The following is a 22,303-nucleotide window of genomic DNA, read 5'->3' on the forward strand; positions in this document are numbered from 1 at the left end:
CACCATTCAATCTTTGTTTTTTTAAGATTTGATTTATTCACTTGAGAGAGAGAGAGAGAGGGACATCAAGAGACAGCATAAGCTGGTAGGAGAGAGAGAAGCAGGCTCCCTGAACAGGGATCCTGATGCAGGGCTTAATCACAAGACCCTAGTATCATGACCCCTAAGCAACTGAGCCACCCAGGTGCCCCAACCCCTTTCAATCTTTTAATACCCTGGGCTCTCCAAATATTTTTTGCAGCTTCATTTTAATAAAACCTGTCAAAATGAAATGATGAGTCTTTTTAAAAATTGATCATTCTCTTCTTCTAGTTATCATTTAAAGTATTCAAGACTCTACAGTTAAAGAATGTCCTATGTTAAAATCAGAGAATCCACCCTTTTATAAATAAGATGACCAGATTCCAGACTAAAACAGCAAATACTGATTGCATGGTGCAATAAAGTACTCATCAATGTAGAGGAAACAGTATAGCAAACCACATGGTTTAGAGTAAGATTTAGATCCAAGTTCCAACCAGACAGGCTTCAGTAGCTATGAAGCAATGGTAAGTTGTTTAACTTCTATCAGTCTCAGTTTCCTCATCTCTAAAATAGGAGTAACAATGTCTATGTTATTGGATTATTGTGGGGATTAAAGGACATAAGTGAGTAAAAAAATTGCATAACTCCTTTACAATAGGCTTACAATTTAAATTTTGAAGCGAAGATTTTTTTTAAGATTTTATTTATTTATTTGACAGACAGAAATGACAAACAGGCAGAGAGGCAGGCAGAGAGAGGGGGGAAGCAGGCTCCCCGCTGAGCAGAAAGCCTGATGCGGGACTCGATCCCAGGATGCTGGGATCATGACCGGAGCTGAAGGCAGAGGCTTTAACCCACCTAGCTACCCAGGAGCCCCGAGATTTTTTTTTTTTTTTTAAACTGGGATACAGAATAATCTCTACCAATTTTTTATGTGGAATTTTAGTAAATCTGTTTCAATTGTCCCAAGTCAGTACATACCCATTACGACAGTCTAACCTACTTACTTAAATAAAAGTTTATCTCATTTTTTCATGTCTGATATATATCTTATTTTCTGGAAGATGGGGATTCCCACCTTAGATAACGTTTTTGTCCCAACCCCCAGCTCAAATAGTATGGAATAAATAATATGGGCAATGTATGAAAATAACCTCTCTAGTCACCTGCCACTACAGAAAAGTACCACTTTGGAATTAAGCAGTTGCAGAAAGTAACCAGGTTACAGATAGGATGCTAGAAGTGTCCGTATGATTGGGCTTGACCTTTGAGGAAGTTATGCTTTGACAGCTGGTTTAAAGACATTTTAACTCTCCTCACCCGGGCATCAGCTGTTCTTACAGAAGGGAGTAACAAAGCCTACCAAGTAAACTTGAAAGAATTTATCAGCCTGTATTAAAGTGGCAGTACCTAAAATTAAGGCAGGTGAATCTTTGTACTTTATACATCAAACATGTAAACAAATCGTTTGTTTACAAAAATATTTCTTATAATCAACAAAAAATAAACTTTGTAAAACCTAGCTTTTCAGTTATTTTTAAAACCACAATAACTAGATTAAAATGTCTAATCATTTGCTGAAAAAGCATTTGACAAAGTACAGCATCCTTTCCTGATCAAAACTCTTCAAAGTGTAGGGATAGAGGGCACATACCTCAATATCATTAAAGCCATCTATGAAAAACCCACCGCAAATATCATTCTTAATGGAGAAAAACTGAAAGCTTTTCCGCTAAGGTCAGGAACACGGCAGGCATGTCCATTATCACCACTGCTATTCAACATAGTACTAAAAGTCCTAGCCTCAGCAATCAGACAACAAAAGAAATAAAAGGCATCCAAATCAGAAAGAAGTCGGCAAACTATCACTCTTTGCAGATGATATGATACTTTATGTGGAAAACCCAAAAGACTCCACTCCAAATCTGCTAGAACAGGAATTCAGTAAAGTGTCAGGATATAAGATCAATGCACAGAAGTCAGTTCCATTTCTTTACACCAGCAAGACAGAAGAAAGAGAAATTAAGGAGTCAATCCCATTTACAATTGCACCCAAAACCATAAGATACCTAGGAATAAACCTAACCAAAGAGGCAAAGAATCTATACTCAGAAAACTATAAAGCACTCATGAGAGAAATTGAGGAAGACACAAAGAAATGGAAAAATGTTCCATGTTCATGGATTGGAAGAACAAATATTGTGAAAATGTCTATGTGTAGAGCAATCTACACATTTAATGCAATCCCTATCAAAGTCCCATCCATTTTTTTTCAAGGAAATGGAACAAATAATCCTAAAATTTATGTGGAACCAGAAAAGACTTCGAATAGCCTGAGGAATATTGAAAAAGAAAGCCAAAGTTGGTGGCATCACAAATCCAGACTTCGAGCTCTCTTACAAAGCTGTCATCATCAAGACAGTATGGTACTAGCACAAAAACAGACACATAGATGAATGGAACAGAAGAGACAGCCCAGAAATAGACCCTCAACTCTATGGTCAACTAACCTTCGATAAAGCAGGGAAGAATGTCCAATGGAAAAAAGACAGTGTCTTCAACAAATGGTGTTGGGAAAATTGGACAGCCACTTGCAGAAAAATGAAACTGGACCATTTCCTTACACCACACACGAAAACAGACTCAAAATGGATGAAGGACCTCAATGTGAGAAAGGAATCCATCAATATCCTTGAGGAGAACACAGGCAGCAACCTCTTTGACTTCAGCCATAGCAACTTCTTCCTAGGAACATCACCAAAAGCAAGGGAAGCAAGGGCAAAAATGAACTACTGGGACTTCATCAAGATCAAAAGCTTTTGCACAGCAAAGGAAACAGTTAACAAAACCAAAAGACAACTGAAAAAATGGAAGAAGATATTTGCAAATGACATTATCAGATAAAGGGCTGGTATCCAAAATCTATAAAGAGTTTATCAAACTCAACACCCAAAGAACAAATAATCCAATTAAGAAATGGGCAGAGAACATGAACAGACATTTCTACAAAGAAGACATCCAGATGGCAACAGACACATGAAAAAGTGCTCCACATCACTTAACATCAGGGAAATACAAATCAAAACCACAATGAGATACTACTACCTCACACCAGTCAGAATGGCTGAATTAACAGGTCAGGAAATGACAGATGCTGGCGAGGATGCAGAGAAAGGGGAACCCTCCTACACTGTTGGTGGGAATGCAAGCTGGTGCAGCCACTCTGGAAAACAGCATGGAGGTTCTTCAAAAAGTTGAAAATAGAGCTACCCTATAACCCAGCAATTGCACTACTGGGTATTTACCCTAAAGATACAAATGCAGTGATCTGAAGGGGCATGTGCGCCCGAATGTTTATAGCAACAATGTCCACAATAGCCAAACTATGGAAAGAACCTAGATGTCCATCGACAGATGAATGGATAAAGAAGATGTGGTGTATATATATGCAATGGAATACTATGCAGCCATCAAAAGAAATGAAATCTTGCCATTTGCGAGGACGTGGATGGAACTAGAGGGTATCATGCTTAGCGAAATAAGTCAATAGGAGAAAGACAACTGTCATATGATCTCCCTGATAAGAAAAGGGGAGATGCAACGTGGGGGGTTTGGGGGTAGGAAAAGAATAAATGAAACAAGATGGGATTGGGAGACAAACCATAAGAGACTCTTAAATCTCACAAAACAAACTGAGGGTTGCCGGGGAGAGGGAGTAGGGAGAGAGTGGTAGGGTTACTGACACTGGGGAGGGTATGTGCTATGGTAAGTGCTGTGAAGTGTGTAAACCTGGCGATTCACAGACTTATACCCCTGGGGCTAGTTAATACATTATATATTAATAAAAAAATAATTAATTTTAAAAAATGCCTAATCACTGATTATTTAGAAAAAGCAGAAATTCTAGGCTTATGTGTATCCAAAATACATTTTATTGAATGCAGATGATGATTTCATATGAAACTTTAACCTCTAAATTTTCACAAACAGTACTCAACTAACATTTTATAAAGGTTGTCATTTATAAATTTCCCTAATCTTATTCTACATGAACTATACAAAGACATAACATTAAATGATGTCCGTCTAAATATGCATTAGAAAAAATGTTAATTCCATAGATTCCAAAACAACACTGTCTCTCAGTTTGGTTATAACTGAAATATTTTAAAACATGACATCAGCTTGATTGCCCAGACTACCTTTTCCTGAAAGGAGTAACCAGAATTGCCGAATGAGAACAGCCTTTATTGGATTTACTGATTTGTGGGTTACCAATAACACTGATTGAAATGATATGAACATTGCAATAAATAATATTTATGAAGCTTAACACAGGAATTTTCCTGAATATGGTAAATTTTGATTAATACAGAGTTAGAGCAGAATTTATAAAAATACAGAAATATGAAATGAAGGATGCTTTCAGCAACACTAAACTATAGTGGCATTATACTAATTTTATACTTTGACCCAATTATAAATGACTTAAAGTCAATATCAGAGAAGTTTCTAGTTGAATGTACTAATAGGAAGTTATATAAGATCAGTTTTCATATTTCTTGCAACTTTTTTTTTAAACAATTAGTCACTTAGAACATATCTCAATCAAGTTTCTCACAGTATTTTCTATACAGCTAGTATAGAAATCGGTAAAATAAGAATTCTGATCAAATCATTCCATGTTTATATCCAAGATGTGTAAACAATTAGAATTTAAGCTTATTTCTATATAACCACTGTTTCAATCGTGAAGATTTTGAAGCGGACAGAAGACACTTAAGCTTATTCTTTATTGGTAGATTTAAATGGGGTATTTTATTAGATTATATATTTTGTAGCTAAATGTTATTTTACAGTAATTCTAGTAATCAAATTACATTCCTTAACAATGGAATGTTCCCCAAACTGGACAGACTATATTAGTATGAGAACTAGTACCAGAAGAAATTGGGAGGAGTGGTAGTAGTCTGCTTCTCATGTGCATTCAATATGGTCAATTACAGATGGAGTTTAAAGAGATTTCTAACCTCTATCCAAAGAGAAAAAACTGAGCATTTCTTGAATGAGAAATATTAGACAGAAAAAGCAAAATCAACCTCTCTACTGCAGCAAGAGTCTCCTACAATTTTAAGAAGGAAAATGCTTGATGTTTTTACACATTAATACACAAATATAAACTTCGCCTCAGATTTTTTAACAAGAAATCTCTGTATTCCTGTGGCAAAAAAGACTTACAAACAAAGGATGACAACTTAGTAATTATGATACCTGTTAAAGTTGGCAACTGCATTCGAAATGGGGGCGGGAGGTAAAAGAAATACCAGTATCACTGAAACCACTTATAAGAACTACAACTGCTAAGAGTGACAGTGGTCTTAAAAGTTTCAAAGACTATGTAATTAGACCTTCCAAATAACCCCAAAGCCTGTTATACAACTGATTTAAATATGCTTTGCCTGAAATAATCTCCCTCACAATGGGATGGTTTATATTACTAAAGGGAGGGGTAAAGACCTATACAGCACTTAGAAAATGTTGGCAAGACACAAACTGTTTTGTGTAAGTTTAAATAAAACATGCTGCTTTAGTCAAGCTTAGAATGGTCAATGAGGAAATACCATGAATTGTCTTTACAGGTGCAGTGGCAGATCAGAACTAAAGTATAAACAAATATAAAAGCATATGTGAAATAAGATCAGAGAAAATCCAGACCAGCTAAATATAGCAAAATAATACTGAAGTTATTCAAATAAACTAATTACTGACAAAGCCATAGCCCTCAATAAAATCACGGCATTACATGCTAACTGGCTCTCAGGACTAACTTACAGGACTTATACTGGTAGACATAATGCAGCAAGATATACCGTTGAAGATGAATGCAGAACAAAATCTGCAATGTGTAACTGATAAAAATAGCTAAGAAAATGAAAAACAAAACAAGAACTCTATCAAATTAACAAAGATTTTAAAAGGAAAAACTCATCATTCCCCTTCCTTTTTGAACGATTCAGTCCTAAAACCATTAGGTGGTACAGAGCTAGATGAAGAGGAAACATGGTGGCCCAAACCAGGGTATCAGAGTACTGGAGCCCTATATGAAGAAGAGCTGGCTGGCACAGAGAATCAGAGTCTAAGCAATCTGAAGCGAGTATCCATACAGCAGGGGGACTTTGCTTAGACTGAGAAATCAGACCCAGAGCAGAAATGAGGGTGTCTACAGAGCAGGAAGGGGAAGGCAGACTATCAGTCCTGGGACAATGTCAGAAGCGAGTCCCATATAGGGAACATCAAGAGGGTGTGAGGGTCATTCATTCAGGAGAATAGAGAACAGGTGGCAGAGAACAGAGTTTTAGAGCCCCAGAAGAGTACAAAAGCAGCATGGCATAGAAGTTCGCAGCCCTTGCAGAGAGCCTCTCTACAGAGAGATGAACAGGGATGATATGCCAGAGCCAAAACATGATGAAGAGAGTGTCCACACTGAATGGTATTCTGGTCTGAAGGTGTCAAAACCCAATCAGGTTGATGATGGGTCTCCATGCAGAAGCAAATCAGCATGAGGTCTCAGAATCTAAACATGAACAAAGACCCTAGGAAAGGCAGCCTATCATAAGGTGACAGAAGCTAAGCAGTATAAGGAGGGAATCCCAGGGCGGGGTGGGGAGGGGTTGTGATTCAGTGTGGGGAGTCACAATTCAAGCAGGGTATGGAGGGCATCCTACAGCCTTGCATAGGATGCCCAAGCCTGAAGAGGGTCAGCAAGTGTTCATGCACAAAGAAAGCCACCATGTAATGTCAGGACCCAGTTGTAGTGAGGAGGGTATAAATATGGGGAAGGGGTAGCAATGGGAGATAAGTTACATAAAAGGGGATTGAACAAATAAGAAAACATTAAGGATAACGGGAAACAAGTTTCTCAACGTCACAAAAGGGAGTTATAACTACTAGAATAAAACTGTATAGTATTAGATTAGATTGGAAGTTATCAGTATAAATTAGTTTCAGTATCTACATAGATGTAGGCAGGTGGGCAGACAGAAGACAGATATGTATATATACAGATAAACATATATTCGTAGGTCTATACACAGAGACGGACCAGGAATGGTGACATTTCAGTATCATAAACAAACCTACAGCCCAGATCGTGGCTTCAAAGTACTTTCTAGTGAAAGGAATAGGAGCTCCTTAGCTTCTCAAAGAAATGGCTGCTTCCAATGTCCATGTAGGAAAGTTAAAAATGAGCCTGTTAACATTATATTATGCCAAGAAGTATTCCAAGAATGATGGAGATGTGGCAAAGGATACAAAAGCTCTAAAGAGTTTCCACTGGCAAAATCTGGGATAATTTGAACATCAAAATAAATAATAATGGTGTGGTAGGCAGAATAATGACCCTCAAAAATGTCTATGTCCTAATTCCTGTAACCTTCAAACATATTAGATTATCCGACAAAGGGAAATAAAGGTTGCTAATCAACAACCCTAAATAGGGAAATTATCCTAGATTGTCTGACCGGCTCAATGTAATCACAAGATTCATTAAAAGCGGAAGACAGAGGGAGAAGAAGGTCAGAGGGAGATATGATTAAGAAGAAAGGTCAGAAGGACAAGCTGCAGAAGTACTCAACCTACTGTTGCAGGCTTTGATGGAAAAAGGAGGGCCATAATCCAAAGTGTGGGTAGTCACTGAGAAAGAGCTAAACAAGGTAAGAAAATGGATTCTCCCCTACAGCCTCCAAAAAGGAATGTAGTGCTATTTTTGCCTTTGAAGCCTTTGATTTTAGTCCTTGATTTTGGCCAATTAGAACTATGTTGGACTACCAAATTACAAAACTGTAAGATGATAAGTTTGTGCTGTTTTTAAGACAACAAATTTGTAGTAATTTGTTACAGGAGCAACAGTAAAACTATTAGATTGTAACAGCGTACACGACCCATCAGATAAAATAGGTAACAGTGAGTCAATACAGATATACAGATATAAAGGCAGGAAGACGATAAAGTTTGATGGAGATTAAGATATCTACATGGTTTAAAGCACTTACCAACAAAATACTTTTTTCTATTAAAGGACTCATTTGATCATCAGTTCCACAAAATACTTATTAAGAAAGGGAAAGTAAAGCCTTAAAAAAAAAAACCTACCTTAATCACATGACCAGAGTGATCAGCAGCCATGAGGGGATAAATTACAATTATGTATGAACTGACAGGATACATAATGAGAAGAATATAGCATCAATTCTGTGATATTCCTGACACAGATCTATAACCTGAATCTAGAAGTAAATATCAGGTAACCCAAACTGAAGGTACATCATAAAGTAACTGCCCTGTAGCCCTATAATCTTTTATTATTTTTAAAGATTTTATTCATTCATTTGAGAGAAAGAGAGAAAGCACAAGCAGGGGGAGAGGCAGGGAGAGAGGAAGAAGCAGACTCCCCGCTGAGCAGGGAACCTGATGAGGCAATCGGGATCCCAGGACCTTGGGATTATGACCTGAGCTGAAGACAGACACTTAACCATCTGGGCCACCCAGGCACCCACCCTATAATCTTTTAAAGTGGGAAGATTAAGAAATTTATTTTTTTAAAGATAGATAGATTGATTGATTGATTTGACAGAGAGAGAGAAAGAGCACAAGCAGGGAGAGTGGCAGGCAGAGGGAGAAGCAGGCTCCCCACCAAGCAGGGAGCCCAATGTGTAGTTCCATCCAGGGTCCTGGGATCATGACCTGAGCCAAAGGCAGACATTTAACCAACTGAGCCACCTAGGCCCCCCATGATAAGACATATAAAGAGAGACTGCTTTAGATTAAAGGAAACTAAAGGGATAACAGCAACTAAATGCAACACCTGATTTTGAATGAGATCCTTCTGCTATACTTTGGAATATCACTGGGATAACTGGTGAAACTTGAATAAGGTCTAAGGATGGGCACCTGGGTGGCTTAGTGGGTTGAGCCGCTGCCTTCGGCTCAGGTCATGATCTCAGGGTCCTGGGATCGAGTCCCGCATCGGGCTCTCTCCTCAGCAGGGAGCCTGTTTCCCTCTCTCTCTCTCTGCCTGCCTCTCTGCCTACTTGTGATCTCTCTCTGTCAAATAAATAAATAAAAATCTTTAAAAAAAAAAAAAATAAGATCTAAGTATTAGATGGTAAGAATGTGTTATTTTTAATTTTCTATTTTTAAGAGCCATGTTGTTTTTATGTAGGTGACTCTATTTGTAGAAAATACTCAGTAAAGAAAGGCTCTTTCCTTTCTCTGTGGCAGCCATCAGCTCAAAGGTAAGCCAAGATGGGCAAAATCGTTCCTACCAATTCAGGAGTTCATTCAGGAACTATGGAGGAAGAAGTAGTCCACTATGATGCACTTTATTCTCAGGGTACACTGCTGGCGGTACCACCAGTTCTCTGCACTCCATGGGGACCCCTGGTCAACCTGGCCCAAATAAAGCACACAGACTAGGGTACAACGCCAAGCAAAGTTACATCATATTTAGGATTCGTGCACAATGTGGTAGCCACAAATGCTTAGTCCCTACAGGTGCGACCTACGACAAGCTTGCCCACCATGGTGTTAACCAGCTAGAGTTTGCCTGAAGCCTTCAGTCTGTTGCAGAGGAGTGAGCTGGACACCACTGTGGGCATCTGAAAGTCCTAGAAATTCTTACTTGGTTGGCAAAGATTCCATATATAAATTGAGGTTATCCTCATTGATCCATTCTATAAAGCTAGCAAAAGAAATCCTGACACCCAGTGGATCACCACACCAGTCCACAAGCACAGGAAGACACAAAGGCTGACATCTGCAGGCCACAGAAATGTGGCCTTGGAAAGGGTCACAAGTTTCACCACACTAATGGTGGTTCTCGCTGTGCAGCATGGGGTAGCTCCACCATTACTGCTAATATAAGTAATGTTTGTAAAATCGAAAGTGTTCTTCGTCAAAATTAGTAGTCTGCAGAATGTTCCACCAATGCGCTGTCAAATTATGAAAGTTAAAGTGCAACAATGTTTGAAAACTAAAAGTGAGGGTGAGGGTATATCTTGTTTCTTATAAGAGAAACACTTTTATCTTTGCTCTACCTTATTAGGGTATTTATAGGTCAGTGTTTAAAATGCTATTTGGTATAACAGGTATAATACAAATTCTGTAAAAGTGGAATGCAGAAGTTAGCCACGTAGATTTGCTGGTGCGTGTAATGAAACCTACAGCTTCACTGTAGGCTGATGTTCACTGTACATCATCCGAGACGATATAATGCTCTGCTGGTTTATTCTCAAATGGCTGTTTTTTAAGGTTTTGGTAGGAACAATTTTTTTTTTTTTAAGATCTTATTTATTTGTTTGTTTGAGAGAGAGAGCATGGGGGGGGGGGTGGTCAGAGGGAGAAGCAGATTCCCCACAGAGGTGCCTGGTGCTATTTGAGTATACCAAAGTGGCATGACCAAAAATTAAAATTTTAATTCTTAATAAATTTTTTAAAAAGATTTTATTTATTTGACAGACAGAGATCACAAGTAGGCAGAGAGGCAGGCAGAGGGTGGGGAAGGAAGCAGGCTCCCCGCTGAGCAGAGAGCCCAATGACAGGCTCCATCTCCATCCCAGGACCCTAGGATCATGACCTGAGCCAAAGGTAGAGGGCTTAATCCACTGAGCCACCCAGGTGCCCCCTTAATAAACTTATTCTTAATAAAAATACTGTATTGTCTCTATTTCAATAAATTAAGCTTCTATCTTCACCTGGAATACACCCAGATTTAACTTCAATTTTGTTAAACAAAGGAAACAAAGATATTTTAGACTCTGAATAGTCACACAGATACTGAGAGAAACATGGCTTATTAGCTTACACCATGTCATAACAGGGTAGGTACTTCTAGTAACAGCAACTTAGATACAAAGAACAGATAAACTTGCATCACTTCATCATTCTTCCCATCAGTGTATCTGCCTCAAAGAGCAGATGACAAAGAAGTTTTGCACCTGCATTTCCAAACTACTTCAAAATATTTGCCTCGTTCAAATGCCTTTTTATCATAACCTTACAAAGTAATAGAGTTTATATTTAATTTTTTTCATTAATAAAATGGGGAGATATTCGATCTGCTCAGAAACGCCTTTTAAAGTGATATATAATAAAACGCATTTAAAAAGTCAAAACTGGGGACGCCTGGGTGGCTCAGTGGGTTAAGCCTCTGCTTTCGGCTCAGGTCATGATCCCAGGGTCCTGGGATCGAGTCCCGCGTTGGTCTCTCTGCTCACAGGGAGCCTGCTTTCCCCCTTCTCTCTCTGCCTGCCTCTCTGTCTACTTGTGATCTCTGTCTGTCAAATAAATAAATAAAATCTTAAAATAAATAAATAAATAAATAAAAAGTCAAAACTGGAGGCACCTGGCTGCCTCAGTCAGAAGAGTATGCAACTCTTGATCTCAGGGTCACATGTTTGAGCCCCATACTGGGTACAGAGGTTACTTAATTTTTTTTTAACATCAAAAATGAACTCTGAGAAGATGACAGAGTAGTTTATGATCTCAATCATCAAATTAATATAAGATTAGATTATATCACGATCATTCCCAAATTCCAATTTAAATTAAACGGTTCTGCAGAGTAGTTTGCTTTCTACTGAGGCATTCTAATACGATCAACTCCCAGTTTTCTTTGCCACAAAAACCCAAAATAACAGCTAATTTGAAATTGAGTTTAATTTTACTTGTATAATTATACAGAAGTGCAGATGTTTCTGGCAATTCACAATACTACATAGAGTTCATTCTTTAGTTGCTATATAATTCTAATGCAATATCAGCCTAGAGCATAACTGTCCACTCAAAAGCTTACTAATTCTAACTTTATTAAGAGCAAAGAGGAAATTACTTTTCCTAGCTATCACTGATCAGGAACCAAGAACCATATATACTTGTATTTGAACAGAAGGAAAGTCAATGGTTAAATCCATTGAAAATACTTAAATGGAGCAGATGTAACCAAGAGGAGAATGGAAAAATTATTAAAAGCTACTTAAAAATGATTGTTAAAATAGCAACTGACATCCTAGTATTTTTAGATATTCATTTGTAAAATAAAAAAATTTTAAAAATAGATTTTTAGGGGTGCCTGGCTGGCTTAGTTGGTTGAGCACGTCACTCTTGATCTTAGAGTTCACAATCAATCAACATATAGTAACTCATAAGAAAATGAATTTTTAAGGTAATTCTTTAAAATTAAATTTAAATAAATAAATACTCACTTGTAGCAGGTAGGAACTGCCTGGATCTAATAAGCTGACAGCTTCATTCTGCATCGTGTTCTGTTGTGTAATTGCATCCTCACGTTTCCGCTCTTTCTGCCCTGCTTCATCATCTTCATATTCATCTAAGCACTATAAGAAAAAATAGTTTCCCTTTTATTTCCACATAATACTAACAGATTGTATTGACAATATGTGAAGATACATTTGGATAGCATTAAAGAAGTATCTGTGCATTCAGAAACTAATTTATATGATAATGGTGTTCCTTTCAGTAATATGTACATTTAATTCCTGTAAATTAAATTATCTGCTTAAACCCCAAACTCCACATTCACACCCCTGACAACTTATCTTTCCTCTAGACTCTAAATAGCAGTGAGAAAGCTTGCTTAAAAGGTAAGGTTTACCCCTTTTACGAAGATGGCGCCGAAAGCTAAGAAGGAAGCCCCTGCCCCTCCCAAAGCCGAAGCCAAAGCAAAGGCTTTGAAGGCCAAGAAAGCGGTGCTGAAAGGCGTCCACAGTCACAAAAAAAAGAAGATCCGCACATCACCTACGTTCCGACGACCCAAGACTCTGCGTCTCCGAAGGCAGCCCAAATACCCTCGGAAGAGCGCCCCCAGGAGAAACAAGCTTGATCACTATGCCATCATCAAGTTCCCCCTGACTACTGAGTCAGCCAAGAAGAAAATAGAAGACAACAACACACTTGTGTTCATTGTGGATGTCAAGGCCAACAAGCACCAGATCAAACAGGCTGTGAAGAAGCTCTATGACATTGATGTAGCCAAGGTCAACACCTTAATCAGGCCTGATGGAGAGAAGAAGCCATACGTTCGGCTGGCCCCTGACTATGATGCTTTGGATGTTGCCAACAAAATTGGGATCATCTAAACTGAGTCCAGCTGGCTAAATCTAAATACAGCTTTTTCATGATAAAAAAAAAAAGGGCGGGGGGTAAGGTTTACTCATTCTTTCACATTCATCCAACAAGTAAATGAAAGGTGTCTACCTTAAAAAAGGCACTTTTCAGAGGGTAACAAATGATATACCCAAGACATGGAATTTATAGTCTAGTGGGAAGTTAACATAGAAGATGTAAGATATACAGAGATATAGATATAGATGCAAATAACTCAATGATAAAGGCCATTTTCCAGCTTAGTACTACCTAAAAATATACACAGAAAGAGTATTTTCACCTGGGGAATAGTCTTCTATAAAAACTCTGTAGAAGAGTTTATAATTTAAAAGATGGGTAAAATTTAGAACTGCGGATATAGAAAAAAGAAAATTTCAGATGGTGGGAAGAGCATATGGAAAGGTTGTTGCTAAAAAGCTGAATCAAAATCTGCATTATCAATTTCCATACCCTACATGAAAAAAAGTCATAAATAGAAACAAATTTCTATTCATTACAGCCATTGTGGAATGGGCTATCTGTTCCTTGCAAATGAACACATTCCTTTTTTTTTTTTTTTTTTAAGATTTTTTTTATTTATTTGAGAGAGAGAGAACAAGAGAGCACAAAAGCAGGGGGAACAGCTGAGGGAGAGGGAAAAGCAGGCAGCCCTAAGTGGGAGTCGATCCCAAGGACCTGAGATCATGACTTGAGCTAAAGGCAGATGCTTAACCGACTCAGACACCTAGGCACCCCTACAACTGAACACATTCTTAACCAATATCGCCCTAAAGGGTTCTGTGAGACATGAAAAATAATGTTTCAGCAGGCAGCTGAAGGCACTAACGAAAGAAACAGGACCTACAAATTATAAAAAGAGAAAAAAAGTTAAGTTAGATCACTGTGAAAACCAAGAAGGGACGCTGGAGTGTCTGGAATAGGAGGGACACAGTAGATAAGCAGCACATTCAAAGACACAAGGTTCACGATGAGGGGGGATATGGAAGAAAGCGCCTGAGATGGAGTCTTAAAAATTACAATGATATGGAAAGGAAGTGAGGGGAAAGAATGAAATTTCCTGCTCTCCCTATAATGGAACTGACTGTGTGTACAGGTGTCATCTGGCCCTAAATGGGACTTGGGTTATTGGTACAAAAAAAAATTATGATACTGAGGCTACTTGACTCTGAACCAGGAGACTAGTGTATTCGGTCATGATCCATGAAATTACAGCAGGCTAACATGGTTAGTTTGCAAGTAGGGTAAGATCTCAAACCCTTCACAGTTCTTGACAGAGGTGAAGATTGCAAAGGCAAGGCTCTGATCACAAAAAACATAACCTGAGAAGTGTGGACTTTTCACTACGTAACACACAAAGATGTTATGGTGCTACAATTCCCTGGAATATAAGTAAAACATAATAAAAACTGATGCAGGGGTGGGGGGCACGTGGGAGGCTCAGATGGTTAAGCATCTGCTTTTGGCTCAGATCATGATCTCCAAATCCTGGGATCCAGCCCCATGTCTGGCTCCTGGCTCAGCAGGGAGTCTGCTTCTCCCTCTCCCTCTGCTTCCCCCCACCCCCTGACTGTGGTCTCTCTCTCTTTCTCTAATGAATAAATAAAATCTTAAAAAAAAAAACAAACTCATTTTGGAAATAGAACCTACATAAAAAGCAGTTCAGAGTGGAAATTAACAGGGACCAAAAGTGGAGAGTAGACAACAAAGCAGAAAATTTGATCCTATGAAAAATACCATATCCCAGGTAGAAAACAGAATCAATTAAAAAAAATCTAGTAAAGGGTACTAAAGTTTAAGAAACTAGTCCCGATTAGAAAAAGAATCTCTCTTAGGACTCTTTAAAAACCTTTCTCAGACCAACAGATGGTATCATGTTTAACGGCAAAATATCAATAAAATTTAAAAGCAAAATCAGACTTAAGACACTGATATCCATTCTACTATAAACAGAGTTATTAACATCATTCTGGAGGTGCTATCTGATAAATCCAGGTAAGAAAAATAAAAGATTTCAGCAATAGGAAGAAGGCAAAATTCCATCACTTCAGATGATACAATTTTGTTGAAATAACATAAAAATCTTAGAATTATTAAAGTTCATTACAATGGTTTTTATAGATGTATGCAAAAATTGCTTCCCAAAGTAACATCAACAGCCAGTCAGATGGTATAATTTTAATAGTAACTATAAAAATAAACCAAAAAACTTTATGAAAAAAACTACACAATTTTACTGAAAAACACAATTAAAATCTATTCTTACGTGGAGAAAAACCTAATATTGTGAAGATGTCAATTATCTGTAAGCCAATTTATAAGCTGAATAAAAATTCCAATCAAAATCTTAAGGAAATTATTTGGAAAGTAGGGGTGACCATCTGGATAAATACATAAACATCCAGAAAACTTAACTTTTTAAAAAAGTTATGACAAAACAATCATTCTAACATTAAAATATATAAAACCACAATAATAAAAACTTTGTAATCCAGGTCCTAGAATAGAAAAGAGAATAAAGTAAAGGAATTTCTCAATACACATTACTGAGATAAAAGGTCAATCATTTAATGCAAAGTGGGGGCTGAGAAGCAAGTGTATAAGATCTGGAAAAAATAAAGAGTAGTCTCATCTCTAGGCTTCTACTCCGTGAAAAGAATCATCTCATTCTCCGGTACCTGGACTGCAAAAATCCCTGACCTTAGGATCAAATGTCAGTAGTATAATGCTAGAACTCTTAAATCCTAACGTAGTGTAGATAGAAAGTAAAGGCTGAAGCAGATAGCCATGAACTGCGTGAGCATTGGAATATTATTTTATTTATCTTTGTTTTCATTTTCTGAGATACAGTCCCTCAACACTAACCTCCCTTCCTTCCACTACCTCAATAAATGTATACTCCCTTACCAACACTTTAAAAAGAAGAAAAAAAAATTCAGTAAATGCTTGATAAATGAATGAATGAGTTACCAAGATGAAACAAATCAGGGAGATGGACTATAGCACCCCAAGATAAAATAGAATATGCTTTTCTGTGGCAACACTGTTACCCACTGACCTGGGAACCTATTCATCACATACACTATCTCTGAGAAGAATGTGTGCATCTTACATTCCAGGCAGCTTGGATTACTTGATGAATCACAACTTCCCTCCAAGGTTCTTCTAGCAACCTGTAGAATTCTTTTAGCAACAAGCATCCTACAAATTCTCTAAGCTATCTTATGTAACTGGGATAAATATACCTAGAGGAAACTTTGGTGGAAATGGTGAGAAGAAAGAATGAAAGCAAAAATGAACTGAGTAAGTGGACCAAAGTGGGTTAAGACATTTTCCACTTCTATTGCTTTTCCTTTTTTTTTTTTTTTAAGATTTTATTTATGTATTTGACAGAGAGATCACAAGCAGGCAGAGAAGCAGGCAGAGAGAGAGAGGAGGAAGCAGGCTCCCCGCTGAGCAGAGAGCCCGATTCGGGGCTCGATCCCAGGACCCTGGGATCATGACCTGAGCCGAAGGCAGAGGCTTTAACCCACTGAACCACCCAGGCGCCCCTCCACTTTTATTTCTTGCAAAGATTAAGAATTCTCTACATGCACAGCTGATGGTATCCTTAATGGAGACAGAGTTATTCCGGTTTTTTTTTTTTTAAACATTTATTCATTTTTAAGTAATTTTTAAGTAATCTTAAAAATTAAATTAATTTTTAAGTAATCTCTATACCCACCATAGGGCTTAAACTTACAACCCCGAGATCAAGAGTCACATGCTCTACTTAGACAGCCAGTCGTCCCAAGAGGGATTTTTTTTTTTAAGATTTTATTCCTTTATTTGACAGAAATCACAAGTAGGCAGAGAGGCAGGCAGAGAGTGAGGAAGGGAAGCAGGCTCCCTGCTGAGCAGAGAGCCCAATGCAGGGCTCGATCCCAAGACCCTGAGATCATGACCTGAGCTGAAGGCAGAGGCTTAACCCACTGAGCCACTCAGGCGCCCCCAAGAGTAATTTTTAAATAAGTACCAGCAAGAGAGAACCAAAAAGAACTCAAACATGTTTTAAAGTTTATTTCTGGGCACTTCGGTGGCTCAGTGGGTTAAGCCTCTGCCTTTGGCTCCAGTCATATCTCAGGATCCTGGGATCAAGCCCCATATCAGGCTCTCTGCTCATCAGGGAACCTGCTTCTCCTCCCCTTCTGCCTGCCTCTCTGCCTACCTGTGATTCTGTCAAATAAATAAATAAAATCTTTTTAAAAAATTAAGTTTCTTTCTACTAATCAAAAGCTTTTTATCTGAGAGAGAAAAAGATGAGATGAAAATAAATGCTGGTTCTATATTATAATTACACCAACAACGTGGAACTTAATGCACTCTCTTCCCAGCTCTTATTTCTAGATAAATGTAATCACGTCAAAGTTACTGTATCCTTTTACATAGAATAGAGAGAACTGCATGAGAACAGGGTTAACAATTATTTTAAACTGAAACCAAAAAGTTTTATGAAATGACATTTTTTAAACAAAATGAGAGTATCACTGATTGTCACCAAGCTCTTTACTATTCCCAAAACTGCATTTTGGAGCACCAGTATTTTGGCAAATAAAACTCCTGAATAAAACAAAAGTATGATTTTTCTTTTTTGTGTGTGGCCATATAATATACCTTGTCTTTATTTCTTTCTTTTCAGTGTTCCAGAATTCATTGCTTATGCACCACACCCACTGCTCCATGCAACATGTGCCCTCCATAACACCCACCACCAGGCTCACCCAACCCTCCACCCTCCTCCCCTCCAAAACCCTCAGTTTGTTTCTCAGAGTCCACAGCCTCTCATGGTTCGTCTCCCACTCCAATTTCCCCCAACTCACTTCTCCTCTCCATCTCCCAATGTCCTCCGTGTTATTCATTATGCTCCACAAGCAAAACCATATAATTGACTCTCTCTCTGCTTGACTTATTTCACTCAGCATAATCTCCTCCAGTCCCGTCCATGTTGATAGAAAAGTTGGGTATTCATCCTTTTTGAGGGAGGCATAATACTCCATTAGTATATATAGACCTTATCTTCTTTAGTCACTCGTCCGTTAAAGGGCATCTTGGTTTTTTCCACAGTTTGGTGACTGTGGCCATTGCTGCTATGAACACTGGGGTACAGATGGCCCTTCTTTTCACTACATCTGTATCTTTGGGGTAAATACCCAATAGTGCAATTGCAGGGTCATAGGGAAGCTCTATTTTTAACTTCTTAAAGAATCTCCACACTGTTTTCCAAAGTGGCTGCACCAACTTGCATTCCCACCAACAGTGTAAGATGGTTCCCCTTTCTCCATACCCTCTCCAACACATGTTGTTTACTGTCCTAATTTTGGTCATTCTATTGTAAGTATGTTGTAAGGTGGTATCTCAATGTGGTTTTAATTTGAATCTCCCTGATGGCTAATGATGATGAACATTTTTTCATGTGTCTGTTAGCCATCTGTATGTCTTTCTTTGGAGAAGTGTCTGTTCATGTCTTCTGACCATTTTTTGACATGATTACATGTGTCTTTTGCAAATATCTTCTCCCGTTCCGTGGGTTGCTTTTTTTTCCATGGGTCTTCTTTTTTTTTGTTGACTGTTTCCTTTGCTGTGCAGAAGCTTTTGATCTTGAGGAAGTCCCAAAAGTTCATTTTCGCTTTTCTTTCCTTTGCCTTTGGAGACATATCTTGAAAGAGGTTGCTGTGGCCCATGTCAAAGAGGTTACTGCCTATGTTCTCCTTTAGGATTCTGATGGATTCCTGCCTCCCGCTGAGGTCTTTTATCCATTCCGAGTTTATCTTTGTGTATGGTGTAAGAGAATGGTCGAGTTTCAGTCTTCTATACATACAGCTGTCCAATTTTCCCAGCACCATTTATTGAAGAGACTGTCTTTTTTCCACTGCATATTTTTTCCTAGTTTGTCGAAGATTATTTGGCCATAGAGTTGCGGGTCCATATCTAGGCTCTCTACTCTGTTCCAGTCCCCAGTTTTGTTTTTCTTTTTCAACATTTCCTTAGCAATCTGGGGTCTCTTCTGGTTCATACAAATTTTAGGATTGTTTGTTCCAGCTCTTTGAAAAATGCTCTTTGAAAATGGTATTGAAAGTATAGACTGCTCTAGGCAGTATACACATTTTAACAATGTTTATTCTTCCGCTCCATGAGCATGGAATGGCCTTCCATCTTTTTGTGTCTTCAATTTCTTTCATAAGTTTTCTGTAGTTCCTTGAGTACAGATCCTTTACCTCTTTGGTTAGCTTTATTCCCAGGTATCTTATGGTTCTTGGTGCTATAGTAAATGGAATCCATCCTCTAATTTCCCTTTCTGTATTTTCATTGTTAGTGTATAACAAAGTAACTGATTTCTGTACATTGACTTTGTATCCTGCCACATTACTGAATTGCTGTATGAGTTCTAGTAGTTTGGGGCTGGAGTCTTTTGGGTTTTCCATATAAAGTACCATGTCATCTGTAGAGAGAGAGAGTTTGACTTCTTCGTTACCAACTGGAATACCTTTTATTTCTTTTTGTTGTCTGACAGCTGTTGCTAGGACTAGTACTGTGTTGAACAAGACTGGCAAGAGTGGGCATCCTTGTCATGTTCCTGATCTCAAAGCGAAGGCTGTCAGCTTTTCCCCATTGAGGATGATATTCGCTGTGGGGTTTTTCATAGATTTCATGAAGTTGAGGAACGTTCCCTCTATCCCTATACTTTGAAGCGTTTTAATCAGGAACAGATGCTGTGTCTTGTCAAATGCTTTTTCTATATCAATTGAGAGGACCATGAGGTTCTTCTCTCTTATTGATTTGTTCTATCACACTGATTGATTTGTGAATGTTGAACCACCCCTGCATCCCATGGATAAATCCCACCTGGTTATGGTGGATAATCTTTTTAATGTATTGTTGGATCCTATTAGCTAGGATCTTGTTGAGAATCTTAGCATCCACATTCATCAGGGATATGGGTCTGAAATTCTCCTTTCTGGTGAGGTCTTTGCCTGGTTTGGGGATCAGGGTAATGCTGGCTTCATAAAAAGAGTCCAGAAGTTTTCCTTCTGCTTCTATTTTTTGAAACAGCTTCAGGAGAATAGGTATTATTTCTTCTTTGAATGTTTGGTAGAATTCCCCAGGGAATTCATCAGGTCCTGGGCTCTTGTTTTTTGGGAGGTTTTTGATCACTGCTTCGATCTCCTTACTAGATACTGGTCTATTCAGGTTGTCAATTTCTTCCTGATTCAGTTTTGGAAGTTTATAGGTTTCCAGAAATGCATCCATTTCGTCTAGGTTGCTTAACTTATTGGCATATAACTGTTGATAATAATTTCTGAAGATTATTTCTATTTCCTTGGTGTTAGTTGTGATCTCTCCCTTTTCATTCATAATTTTATTAATTTGGGTACTCTCTCTTTTCTTTTGGATTAGTTTGGCCAATGGTTTATCGATCTTATTCTTTCAAAAAACCAGCTTCTAGTTTCGTTGATGTGTTCTACTGTATTTCTAGTTTCTATCTCATTGATCTCTGCTCTAATCTTGATTATTTCCCTTCTTGTGTGGGAGTTGGCTTAATTTGTTGTTGATGTCCAGTTGTTGTTGTTGTCCAGTTCTTTAAGGTGTAAAGAGAATTGGTGTATTCTGGATTTTTTCAATTTTTTTGAGGGAGGCTTGGATGGCTATGTATTTCCCCCTTAGGACCGCCTTTGCTGTATCCCATAGGTTTTAGACTGAAGTGTCTTCATTCTCATTGTTTACCATGAATTGTTTAAGTTCTTCTTTGATTTCCTGGTTGAACCAAACATTCTTAAGCAAGGTGGTCTTTAGCTTCCAGGTGTTTGAATTCCTTTCAAACTCTTTCTTGTGGTTGAGTTCCAGTTTCAAAGCACTGTGGTCTGAGAATATGCAAGGAATAATCTCCATCTTTTGGGATAAGTTGAGTCCTGATTTGTGACCAGTGGTCTATTCTGGAGAAAGTTCCAGAGAACTTTTTTTAACCTATTTACTTTTTTTAACCTATTTAACCTTTTTTAACCTCATCACGAGAGGTTCAATATAACAAATTCCATAATAATAACAACCTTTTAACTTGGAACTTTTTTTTGATACATATACCTGTGTTTTTCTTTTTGCTTTTCTATTTTTTTTAATATTCATATAGAGATAAGCTTCAAACTAATCCTCTTTCCCCAATCAATACTATCCCTATAAATAAACCAGTTTTAATCCCCCTTTATCTCTGGAAAGTTGAGCCCTTTAACAAAGAAATCAAGATATACCCAGGAAGAATCAAAATAACCTTCCTTGCCCACACTGAGGATTTATAACCACCCTCCCATCTTTTCTTCTGTGTTTCTGTATATCTGTTTGTCTGGTAATATATAAATGTTCTGGTAATATGTAAATCTTATACTTGGGGTTCATTTTGGCAGGATTCTTTGTTCCTTGTCATTTACTTTTGTCCGTCTTTTTGTCTGTTTTTGTTTGTATACCTTATAAATCTTACCTTTGGGGCCCATTCTGGCTGGGTCTTCTTTTTCTCTCTCTCTCTCTCTCTCTCTCTCTTTTTTTTTTTTCCTGTCTCTCTCTTCCTCTCTCTTTTTTTTCTTTTTTCTTTCTTTTTGGTGGGGAGTCCCAATAGCTCAGAAGTGTGCCAGGGTGCACCTTGCCCAGATCACGGTTGATACATTCAGCTACACATCCCCTCAGCCATCTCTCACCAAAATGATTAGGAGGAGAAATGCCCAACAGAGGAAAATTCAGAGACTGTGCCTACTCCATCAGAGCTATTGGATATGGATATAAACAGTATGTTAGAAAGGGAATTCAGGGTAACAATTATACAGGCAATGGCTAGGTTGGAGAAAACCATTAATGACAACATGGAATCGATTAGGGCAGAAATGAAAGCCACCAGGGAAGAAGTTAAAAATGCTATCAATGAGTTCCAATCTAATCTAAATTCTCTAATAGCTAGGGTAAATGAGGCAGAAGATAGAATTAGTGATCTAGAGGAGGAACTGAGAGAAAAAGAGGAGGAGGCCTGGAACAAACAGCTTAGAAGCCATGAAAACAGAATTAGGGAAATAAATGACTC

General features: G+C 38.1%; 2 protein-coding genes and 1 pseudogene across 2 annotated transcripts in view; 2 read left to right on the forward strand and 1 right to left on the reverse strand.

Annotated features, from left to right (window-relative positions):
* Window positions 1-22,303, reverse strand: part of PAWR (pro-apoptotic WT1 regulator) — a 118,957-nt gene that overhangs the window by 30,801 nt on the left and 65,853 nt on the right. The window contains exon 2 of the mRNA XM_047741097.1: window positions 12,285-12,416. Within this exon, the coding sequence (XP_047597053.1) occupies window positions 12,285-12,416 (132 nt within the window). The remainder of the gene's footprint in view (window positions 1-12,284; window positions 12,417-22,303) is intronic.
* On the forward strand, window positions 5,289-9,986 carry LOC125106285 (60S ribosomal protein L15-like; annotated as a pseudogene).
* Window positions 12,674-13,211, forward strand: LOC125106678 (60S ribosomal protein L23a-like). The gene has a single exon (XM_047741098.1). The coding sequence runs from the start codon at window positions 12,708-12,710 to the stop codon at window positions 13,176-13,178; it is 471 nt and encodes a 156-aa protein (XP_047597054.1). The 5' UTR covers window positions 12,674-12,707; the 3' UTR covers window positions 13,179-13,211.

This window comes from Lutra lutra, chromosome 8 (assembly GCF_902655055.1).
Source record: "Lutra lutra chromosome 8, mLutLut1.2, whole genome shotgun sequence".
NCBI lineage: Eukaryota > Metazoa > Chordata > Mammalia > Carnivora > Mustelidae > Lutra > Lutra lutra.